The sequence below is a fragment of the Lissotriton vulgaris genome, chromosome 6 (genome assembly GCF_964263255.1).
Source record: "Lissotriton vulgaris chromosome 6, aLisVul1.2, whole genome shotgun sequence".
Lineage (NCBI taxonomy): Eukaryota > Metazoa > Chordata > Amphibia > Caudata > Salamandridae > Lissotriton > Lissotriton vulgaris.
In genome coordinates, this window is record NC_141694.1 from 1334022247 (window position 1) to 1334034464 (window position 12218).

The 12218-nt window shown below is 41.0% G+C and overlaps 1 protein-coding gene across 1 annotated transcript in view; it reads right to left on the reverse strand.

Moving 5' to 3' along the window:
- Positions 1–12218, reverse strand: part of LOC147708856 (uncharacterized) — a 632993-nt gene that overhangs the window by 195517 nt on the left and 425258 nt on the right. Inside the window, exons 14-15 of the mRNA XM_086925786.1 lie at positions 9151–9297; positions 468–527 (exon numbers count right to left, since the gene is read on the reverse strand). Of these exons, the coding sequence (XP_086781912.1) occupies positions 468–527; positions 9151–9297 (207 nt within the window). The remainder of the gene's footprint in view (positions 1–467; positions 528–9150; positions 9298–12218) is intronic.

The following is a 12218-nucleotide window of genomic DNA, read 5'->3' on the forward strand; positions in this document are numbered from 1 at the left end:
ACCGCCCTTATAACATGAGGGGAGTATATCTGTCTGTGGCTGCGTGTGAAATCATGCCACATCCCAGCATGCTCTACAATCATCTCCCAGTTAAATAATGTGAACTACCACCGTGCTTTCACTCCTTGTCAGAGGTGCCTTGGTGTATGAAAGGAACGTAAATCACTTGCATGGAATGCTGCTTGTGTGCAGGATTCCCAAAAACAGGCCACCAAGAAGCTGCAGTAGTCAGGGACTCAAATGTTCTTTTGGGGAGCATTTGTATTAAATCTGCGCACTTCAACATCTCATAAGCTCCAAAACATGTAAATGTGGTAACATTACACAACCAAAAGTACTTTAGGGTTTGAATGTTTGATTTCATTTTATACAAAGAAAACATTACATTATTAAATATATGTATGTCGATTTTGTAAAAAAGTTTTGAAAAAAGACAACTACTACTGATGTGTTTGGAGACTACTTACCTCATATATATGCCGTAAATAGTATGAGACTATGTAGGACAGAAGTGTTTGACTGTTATCCTACAAAAAGAGGACAAATATCAGCAAGAAGTTTCAGAACACATGCATGCAATTTTACTATCGGCTTCCAATTTATTACATTCATGTGACATTAATTGTGAGCGAAATGATAATGTTCATTTAGATGCACTCACAGTTTGTGTTACATACAAAACACTGATTAACATGAAAATACCACAACAATCAGTGATGATTAACACTTGACTGTAATCAATATGTGCTGGTATTCTAACATTTTGGGACCTCTGGCTCATCCAACAGGTTTGTGGTTAGCTTTAAAAACTGCAAAGTATCATATGGGATTCAACATGATCTTTCTTGCACTCCCTATGCAGCTGTCTTATCTCCCAATTATTTTGTATCTTATTAGACATTTTATATAGTGTAACTGCACGTGGATTAATTAGTTTACAATTGTGTCTTGTGTAAAAAGAATATACTTTCTGAATGTATTACACTAACAATGTCTTAATAATAATGTAGGGCCAGTGCTAGAGTAGGTGGGACCCATCAGCACTCATTTTTGGAGACCAGGACTTACGTTTCTTTATCGAACTATGACTCAAGAGCAGGAGAAAACAAGCATTTGCACTGCAATTGGTCTCGCCTTTGGGACCTTATATATATTTACCTATGCAGCAGATTATTGTGGGTACAGCAACATTTACTGTTCTAATGTGCACGAAGCAGGGAAAGGGAGCATTTTCACAGGCTGTCACTGGGTGTCTCTTGCGACCTCTTTTGGCCTCATAAGGTACTGCACCCCTTTTCACAAATATAGCAGTGCGAGCAAAGACATGATACTGCTCATTAGCTGTGTGTTTCACTGTTGCTTGCCAGCAACTCTGCAGCAATGAGCACCTCTGATATACGCCTTCAGTGTCTCAAACTCTCAGAGAGAATGAGGTTGAAGAGCCTCACCTCACATGACTGATTCCTGACGCAAGGTGTGCATAATTTGGGGTGTGAGAGAACTCTTTCGGAGACAGCACTGACCTGCTGCGACATAAATCTGCGTATATGGTTTCTGCAGTTATGATAAATATCCCTTTCAGGCATTATCCCCTGTGTGCTGCCTCAAAGAAGAGGCCAGTTACTATTTGATGTCATTACTCATTCCCTTGTTGTTTTTATAGAAAGGACAGTTTCTTTGATCACCCTTTAGGGTGTCCCATCCGAGCCCCTTCCACAAACCCCTTTCCTTTAGCATCAGTGATCTCCAAACCAGGGAAACACACTTACCCAATTATACCTACATGAATGGGGACCTTGTTAAAAAAAACTCTGCTTGAGGCCCTTACATTTCGTTATCCTACACCTCTCGGGGTGCTTAACACTTGCATGAGCCAAACACCACTACAGGGATGGTTAGAAGTGGTTCGAACCATGGCTAGATACAAACATCAGCTACACAAGCAGTGCAAAAAATGATCTGTAAACAGTGGGGCAGATATAAAAGCTCCTTGCGACACATTTACACCGCTGTTGCATCACTTCTGTGACGCAGCGGCGGCATAAACCATGCACTATGTTGCACCATATTTACAACGTGACGCATCTAGGTAGATGCCTCACGTTGTAAAGCCCTGCGCAACATTAAACCTGCATCAGGTTTAATGTATGCAGGGTGGGTGTTCCATCGGAAATAGCCTCGGAAAAGTGAAGCAGTGAAATCTACAAAATTTTACTGAGTCACTTTTCCGACGCCGCTGCGCCAAACCCTGTGCCTGCTTGTAGCAGGTGTAAGGCATGACGCAGCATATTAGGTATGGGCAGCCCCTGAGCATTGCTGGAGTTGCGTTGTGCTTGCGATACAACTCCAGCAACGGGCCGCCCTTGCACCAGCAGATGCGTCACACATCTGTTTATCCTTGTGCCACAATGCGCCACATTGTAAATGTGGCTCAGCTGTGGTGGCGCAAAGGTAAACTTGCGTGACGCATCTTACCTGGTGCATCCCTGCTGATATGCTGGGATGAGCCAGTCCTTGTAAATCTACCCCAGTGTGTATAACAACACAAAAATAAAAACTGGTGAAAAAATTTAAATTATGTCAGCACTGCTAAACCAACACATTCTTCGTCAACATAGTGCTATAGAATATCATTGACCCCAATTACACACTTAGGAGCCTCTTTTTAGCAATACTCATTACTGAATTTCTCAAAATACTGAAGATGTCCTTATTAAATGAGTGATGGGTTTCTTCTTATGACCATGGGGTGATTTTTTTGCTGGTTTTCTGCTGCCGTCTGCTCTCTGTTCCAAGAGACGCTGCCAACAAAACCCTGAGGTAACCTTGGAGGGTTAAGGCTCCCAGGGCAACGCCACTTTGCCAACCTGCCTTGCCACATTCTGGGGTGGACTTCAACCCCCAGAGTGCAATACCTACATCTGCAGCTGCTGCAAGCGAGGGGGAGGCGTGGCCATCGCGCATAAAGCGCTGCCTCTCGCGGCGCGGGATGCACGCGGGACGATGCCTGGACGAAGCCCAGACCAGGGGCGGACCCATCTGAGCCCATTAGAGACTGGTGGAGAATGGGCTGGGCCACGGTTTGACATTTTGCTATATTTGTTTTATATTATTTTTTCTATTCTTTTTGTTCCTCGTTGGCTCTATTAGCCACATACTAGGCACTACCATCTTGCCTATCCTGGGGCAAACAGGGCGAATGGATTAATAGAGACTTGGTAACTGTCCATGATTTATTGTTAACAACCATTGAATGGGGGGTGGGATGAATAAGCGAAAATCTTTAACAGGGCAGTGGGTGGTGGGGACTTTGGATGCCTTCCTTTTGAGGGCAGAATCAGCCTGATGCATTAAATCGCTCTTACGGAGCGTAGATTATCACTTGAGCTGTTACCCGGGGTATCCCAAACACAAAATCAAGTCCCAGAGTTATCAAACCACACTGCAGTAGGAATATCCAACACTCCCACCCTCGATGGGACCCCCTTGCCAACACCGCCCCTAGAGAGAGACGCATTGTTGATCCCTCTGTCTGTGTCATCAGACTCACAGGGCTTATTACACCCAAAAATAGCTACTAAACCAAATGTCCAGACGAGGGGCCAAAAAATGAAGACCTGTCAGTGCAAAGGATCAGCCCCTCCAACTAAAAAAAGGAGAGGGCAGGGGAAGACCATACATAGAACATCGCTCCCTCGGCATAAAACCACAGGGGTGGAAATGGAAAATGTAACTGTGGCCTTATCACAGGAGACCCCTAAGTTCACAGTTGATACTCCTGTAAATGGGGGGCTAATTATCACTAACCAAGCAGAATTCTAGGAAAAATTAGAGGGGCCGTATTAGCCCTAATTAGACCTGTACTAAAGCTGTCCACCATTGAAGAAAGGCTACTGGGGCTAGAAGGGGCAGTTCAACATTCCCACATGCCCTCGCAAATCCCCGACCAGAATAGGGGTGGGGCGGGAGTGACAAGCACCAGAGGAGAGCCTTTGGATAATAACTCTCAGGGTGTATCTGGTTTGCGTTCTTCAGCTTATATGCATATGCCAGACACCTGGTCCATATCTAATCCAATAGTTAATCTTCATGGGGGCGTAGAAAACCGGTCCCTAGCAGTCGGCCCCCCGTCAGTCCCACCAAGCACCCTTAGTCAATGGCAGTTGCGATAACAGAGGGGAAGCATGTCTTGCTCGTGCCCATGCACAGGCCAAACAGGTAAGCTTGGCCCGGGAGTCAGCGGGTTGAATGGTGGAAGACAGAATGGTAGTAACATATCAGAGCCGAGGTTCATACATCTCCCCCCAGAGCCACTCCCTATACTATTGTTTTAACCAACGTACCCACACTTCCAAATGGAGAATTTGAACATTGGTCCTCCTTGAAAAATAAGGCGCTCCACGCATTGTCTAATAAGTCAGGTTACACTAATGATCCGTTCACTGAATTTAAAATGGTCCGTCGGATTCCCTGGATTGGTCGCTCTCCCAAAACAGTAGCCGGGGACTGCGTAGGGATCACATTTAGGTCCCCGGGTTTGGTTAGAAGCATTTTGGAAGTGGCCAGCTACCATCCGGTCAGTAAAAGGGGTATAAGTGTGGTGCCCTTAGGTTTTTTCTATCAACCCACCTCTGTTCCACAACAGACCCTTGTATCCAGCAACATCTGTAATTCTGCGTAGTTATGCTATTCCAACTTTTAATTTTTACGACCCAATTTACAGTTTAGATGGGGTTGATTGATTGGCGCTGCACTTTGAGACCTTAAGCAGCAGGGGAGCGCAAAGAGATACCAGCACCGTGCACCCTACCCTGCAAATAGGTTTATTCCTGAGTGAGGTTCCAGTCGGGGCTTTATTCCCGGAGAGTATTAGAGGAACATGTAAGCAGGAAGAGTAACCACGGGGTTTCAGCAGTCTCTTTGGAGCAACTTGAGCCCTAATTTGGACCCCCACATGGTTGTGAGATCGACCCCTACCAAACCTCAATTCTTAATTGATCCCAATACAACTTCTGTGGCATCCTAAAATATTTTTGGCTTAAGAACCAAGCTACAAAATGCAGTTTGAGAAGCCTTTATTGAGAACATGGATATTTTATGCCTGCAGGAGACATGGGCAATAGAACATATCCATATAAATGGATATAAGACATACCACAACCAGGCAGTCAAGGGTTTGGGAGGGAGACCCAAGGATGGTATTTCTACTTACATTTCAAAAAGTCTACCCTGAAGTAGTTCCATGAGGGGGGCACTTTTTACCAGCTAGTAGAACTAACCTTCAACGTAAAGTATTGTATTTTCTTGATTATTGTATATAATAATGCCACCCAAAATTAGCTATAGCTAGTGTTTAAGACTATTATGGAGGCTGTCACTAAAATATATAACGGGAAAGTCAACGATACGTTGATTCTGTTGTTGGGTGATTTTAACTGTGGTCTATGCAGTCATATGGATGTAAGCTTGGGCGGCCTGCTTAATGAAGCAGACAATAGTATTCACTTTAATCACTTGAAGATGGGGAACCTATTTAACAAGCTCATTTTTAAATTGGATCTTGGATTAGCCAATGAATTATTAACTAAACCATCTAGCATGCCCCCCACCTTCAATGGAAGAGGATACGCTACCACCATTGACTTCATTTAGACCTCACGCTCTCACTCGCATTTGGCTTCATCCTTTGATGTGGGTGAGGTAACCCTAGGTGATCGGTTCCCCCTCCTTTTAAAACTTAAACTATCTCCCTTCAGCTTTAATAAGACAGAGAAACCTATTTGAATGATGGGCGATGTAGTATTAAGCAAAACCAATGGCTATTCATTAAAGTGGGATAAAGTGGATGCAGACTTGTTAATTGAAAAAGTTATAAGCAAATGTAAGCTCATGCTGGACACCTGCCTGAGCGAGGCTGCCCCTGATGAGGTCATTGTGAACTTCTTTATAGATATCACGAGGGAGGTTACAAATTTTCTGATGATACAATTTAGTAATAAGGTGAAATCCTGTGTCTGGTTTAATGCTAAATGTACAAGGGCATATGCCAACCTGAAAAAGGCATTGCATACACAACCCAGATCACTGTCCAAAATAAGACAAGCAGGAATAGATTATAAAGGGGTAATAAAATATAGGAAACGAACCCTGCAAAATGAAGCCTGGGATTCTTTACACAGCGACGCACAGCAGAAAGATAACATCGTTTTCTGGAAGGTTCTGAGGACCCCCTTCCTTTCTTCTTGCAATGGCCACTCTGTGGAAACAGTTATCATTGAAGAAAATTGGACTACCCATTTCTCAAAGCTGTATAATGAGCAGGAGAATCCTACAGGGTACTCCATTGTTGGTAATACCAACATTGCTGAACAAACCGACTTAGAAATTACCTTGGAGGGAGTGATAAGGGCTTTAGCACAAGGTTTGGGCGGTAAAGACCGTGGACCCGATGGGGACCTGGTCGATATGTTTAAACATAATGTTTCCTTGATGGGGGCCTATATTAATCCAGGCTATCAATGCTAGTATAAAATCAACCCTTCCCCAGACCTGGGCACAATCTATAATAATTTCAATTTATAAAAAGGGAGATCGTGAAGATCCAGGGTGTTATATACCCATTTCCCTCCTGGATTCCACTGTTAAAGTGGTAGGGAGAGTCATCCTTGATCCTCTTTCTGAGTGGGCAGAGGACAGACAGATACTATCCAATCTCCAATATGGATTTCGCGATGGTCTTGGTACCATTGAGCAGTCCCTCAACCTCTCATTATTGATAGGCAAGTACACAAGAGCAAAAAAAGGTAGCTTATACTTGGCCTTGGTCGACCTCACCGCAGCGTTCGACTTAGTCAAACTTCATAGGCTGTGGGAGGTCCTTGAAATGATTGGGGTTGACCCAAAGATTATTACGTTCTTAAGGCGGCTGTATAGCTGAGCTTCCTTAAATGTCCGGTTAGGCAAGAAGGGTGAATGCACTCAAGCATTCCCAGTTAGGAGAGGGGTCAGACAAGGTTGTGTCTTGGCCCCTTTTCTTTTTAATCTTTATATTAACGGCCTTGAAGACACACTCCTTCTCCAGGGTAAAGATTATCCCCAGGTAGAGGGTCGCCCTATCCCCGCATTATTGTATGCGGATGATGCAGTATTGATGGCAAGTACCCAAAACGGCCTCCAATGTGCCCTGGATAGCTTTAGTATGTTTATTAGGGATCTAGGTCTCAAAACCAACATAGCCAAGACCTATGTCGTGAGATGTAGGCAAGGGACCTAGAGGACCTGTGAAATGTATATTGATGGAGAAAGGTTATCATCTAGAAAAAAAAATCCTACTTAGGTGTACTTTTTAACCAGCACGATGCATGGGTGGCAGCTGTATCTGCCTAAAAAATTTGCATTTTCTAGATCTACAACGGTATTGGTATTGTTTGCTAAAAATTAGGAAGAAAACCTCCCCCGGAATTGTTACTGTATATAAAGCAAAATGCGTGTCTATGGCAATTTACGGGGCCGGAGTTTGGGACTTCGCAGATTCCACCCCGTTACAAAGAGTTGAAAATATTTTCTTAATGCACATTCTCTCCGTACCACCTAGTACCTCTTCTTTCATTTGCCATGATGAGTTAGTGCAACAATACATTGCGAATCTTGTGAAAATTGAGCCCATATTATTGTGGCATAGAGTCTGGCGTAAGGACCAAACAAAGCTAAAGAGGGCAATTTTAAAAGATGTTTTGAAAATAGAGGGGGCACTCACAATCCCCTGGCTCAAGTTTGTTCACGATTTTATGTACGATCTGGGCCACCCAGAATATTTCCTAAACCATACAACTATGACGGATATTCCAAGAAAGACCATAAAGAAAGATGGTCTCCAGTTACTAGAAGCAAATAGATTGGTGGGGGAAATCTCAGAAAAAATTACAGTGATACATCACCTGCTAATACAAACCACTCTGGGGATGGAGCCATACTTATCATTTGTACCTGGTACTTTTGATAGATTTCTTTTAACAAGGTTTAGACTGGTAATCATACATAGACTCCTGTCCTTCCCAAAACTAAATGACTGGTCACGTGATTTAATTCTGTGCCCTTGCGACAAAATCTCTGACCAATCTACCATGCATTTAGTGTTGTTTTGCAAATTTGATTTGGAACAGAGGATAGTTTGGATCATTCCACATTTTCAAAAAACGTAGGGCTCAGACAGTGTCGCCAAGCTATGTTTGCACTCCAGCTATGAGAAAACGAACACATAGCCTGGAGAATAGCACAATTTTTAAAAGCGGTGTTTTATAACAGGAAAATAATTATTCTGGAATGCTAATGGCTGCAATTGGTTTCATTTTCCTTTTTAGTAAATGAATTGTGTTTTATAAACTTTTGTAAAGAACTTGTAATTCAATTTATATATAAATGCTCTGTGGTTTTATGTCTGTTTTAAATAGCAGCCGAATAAAGCTTTTTTTGAACTTGAACTTGAACTTATGCCCATCATAACAGGATCTCTGGGTCCATGAATCCCATACCATCACATGTAACTCATTCTATTCAACGGGATAAGGAGTCACAAATTCTTCCTAAAACGAACCAGTGCCCTAAGACCTTGCATCTAAAAACACACACCTTCTCCGAATCACTACTTCTGGTCCACAGTGGTTGTGGATATATTATTATTTAAGAACATTGCAAGTGAAGTATCAAACCCACTCCCTCTGTGGTTCCATCTAGCAATGTGCACGTTTATCAGAGCATTCCTCACATTTTAGGGATATTACCTCGAAATATATCAATCCAATAATTTCAGCTAATCGTTGTTTACTAATTCAGAAGTTGAAGGGTGTACCTTAATCCCTCTCACCACAATCACTATTATACAGAATTGTTGCAGATGAGCAGTGTTAAGGCTGATGGAAATGTAGTTATGTTTGCCAATGTACATCTACAATCAAATTAAAATACGAATAAATAACCATCTTAGCATTCAACATGGAGTGTGTACCTGAAGCATCAAATGCTGGAGACTTTCAAGGTAACCACCACAAGTAGCTTTAATTAATGAGCATATTTCAACATTTTTATTAACTTAATTTCATGCTCCAGATTATTAATTGTGTCAAATGCTGACCACACAAAGCACATACTTACTCCACTTTTCACGTCCTTTAATTTTGGAAGGATATCCAAAGTGAAACCATCTGCTTGGCCCCGTGTTCGGTTTCCCCCATTCATGTAATTACCAAAAGCAAGAATCAAGGCTAGAACTTGCCTAACTGCAGGTCCATTTCTCAAATTCTGTGAAAAATGAAAAAAGAGGTACTCAAGAAAAACGTTTAGTGTACAATACAATTGCATTCCCTGCTTTTTTTTAAATACTCACATTTCCACATATTTATTGTGTTTTCTTTTCAAGTCTCTTCAAGGTTTTTTGGCTTTTTTAATTCATCAAAAGTACAGTATTGAAAATCACAGAAAGATTCCTCAACACAGTATCTCACTCTACATTTTAAAGTTATTGCATAGCATAAACCTGAATTTCATACAATAACTTCTATTCGGGAAACATCGTTTACAACACACACGTTACAATGCGTGTCATTACAACAAATGTTTTACGACGCAAAATCCATTACAACGCATGTCATTACATCACATAATCCATTACAATGCATTTCCCAAAGTAACGCCGTTGCGGAGTTAGAATAGTAATTGCATTTTAATGGATATGCGTTGTATTGACATGTTTTGTAACGACATGCGTTGTAATGGATTTTGCAATGTAGAAAATGTGATGTAAAGACATGCGCTGTAACGTGTGCATTGCAAAGTGTCATATTTCTTCTCTTCATGCTTTTACTCTGTAAAGAACTTGATAAAGGTGAACATACCAAAATTAGCAAATGGTGTTTGGTAGTACAGCTCAATAGAAAATATTTATCACAGGACAGTTATTGTTTCATGTAGATTCAGTACTTTTGTAGTGCTTATTGCCTCAGAGTCTAGGAATATGACACTCAAACTTCACCGAGTTTCCAGAGAATGTTAGGTCTAGATCCCTTTGAGGCTGCAGTGCTAGATAGCAACTCACACTGCAGCAATACAATTCTGCAAAATCGCAAACAATTAGTAAGAAGCCTTGTTTAGAGTTTCAGTGGGCCACAGTGGGTGCCACTGTATTCTTGATAATATAATGAGCTTTTCAGAAAATCCCAAAAGGTAAACATGAAGAATTGTATACAAATTTCAGAGTGTAGCCAGTTCCATAGTATTGGGCAATTCTAAAGATTCACAGCCACCTTTAACCAAACAGGAAAGGATCTAACTTACAGAGTTGCTATCTGAATCCTTAAGTATTCTGTATGAAAATCTGTGAGTGCAGTGGAACAATATGATGGAATACTTTCTGTAAGTGATGTAGCGAATATCCTTATTTGCAATCTAAACGCATTTAACCGAAGAGTGTAAAACTGCAATGCTGAATAAACCACACACAAATAATGAAACAATTTATAGTGGGTAGTCATATTTAGGCATTAAAAGCACACAAACATAATGTGTTGACTTAAGTTAGCCTAACAACTGATGCCATCTTATATTTAGGTTTTCCACGTTAGGAATAAGAGGCCTGGTTTTCAAATTAAACTTTTTTTTTTTTGCACAAGATGTTTTTCTCTTTCCACTGCAGAAGATGTACTTCTCTAGAAACGTTCTGTTAGCTAGTGAATAGGCATATGTTATGCATAAGTCAACTGAGAGTGAGGTTCTCACTGGGAGGAGAGGTGATGGCAAGAAACATGATTCGTAGGAAGAACCGTCTGTACCACAAGATTTAATAAAAGTAACAAACCGAGGACAATATGCCATGGTGCATTGGGAAGACGTGAGAAATGAAGGAGTTTACCTTCTCCCAGAGTTTGCTGGAAACTGATTGGTTGGTGGGAACGGATAATGTAAGATTGGTTGCTATTGATGTTTGTTAGAAAAATATTAGTGTGTGTTCCTTAGATTAGTAAGAGAGAACCAATCAGAGCCCTTCCAGAGATGCTCCATTTTTTCAGGGAGCTTCGCTTTCGCACTCAGAGATTAGGTATGGAGGGCTTGCTGCAGAACATAGTAAGCAGACCTTAGAGATACCTGCTGACTTTCAGCTGAGACTACTTTCCAGCTTTTGCTAATTTCCATCACTTGTTTTTTAAGGCTTCATCCTAATAATTTTTATTCTCTCATCTGAACCCTTCATTTGGGTTTCTAAAACTGACACATCACCTTGCCTCTTGAAGAAATTTCCCTTGATGCCTAAAGCCTCATTAATTTAGATAAAGGGTTGCTGCATTTCTGTATTCTATTTTGTATTCTATCTTGTTTGAAATATCGAATAATGTAGTATTTAAATCTGTTATAATGGTGACTAAACTTAATACTTGCCAAATTATTAAAATTAATTTGGATTAATTTGTTACTAGCACTCTTTAAACTCACTCCAAATCTATTTATTGAGTCTTGTAAAGCTCCAATTGGACCTGACAGTTTATGGTGTTGGATGAAAATTATTGCTTCTTATCATCTCTCCTTTTTGACCAACAAAGGTCCATAGGACCAATGGTGGGGGTTATTTAATGATTATACTCAACAACTGAGAGACAAGAATTCCAGAATAAGGATTTTGAGTGCTCAAGGCACTAACTACTGAACAATGGAGATATGCGAGAATATGATGTGGTATTTTGTTTTGAACAGCAGTACGCAATACTCCATGAAATGCAGAGCTTCGTACTGCAAAATACTAACAAAATTGATTATTTGCCAAAATGTCCCTAAGTAACATATGGACTAACTTTTTTGGATTAAAGAACCATACAGCTTTATCCTTTTAACAACGTTTAACATGTTCAATGTGTTTAGAATATGAGCTGTTTAATTATTTATTTTGTTTACTGTAGTTCTAAAGGGCTACTAACTGCCCCATTAAGTGACCTGAGAGCATTGAGGTGGGAGCTTGTGGGTGAGCGGAATAAGACAATGTATAGGACTGAATAAGGCCCAACCGAAAAAGCTGTCTAATATCCCATTGTAGGATTAACACTGATGGCAAAACCTCAGAGCTATCCTGTCTACCTCATGAAATTTCATTATAGCCTATGGCATTTATAATAAAGTGTATGCAATATCCATCATATTGTGATGGAATAATCCGTCCACCAAACTCTAAATAATGC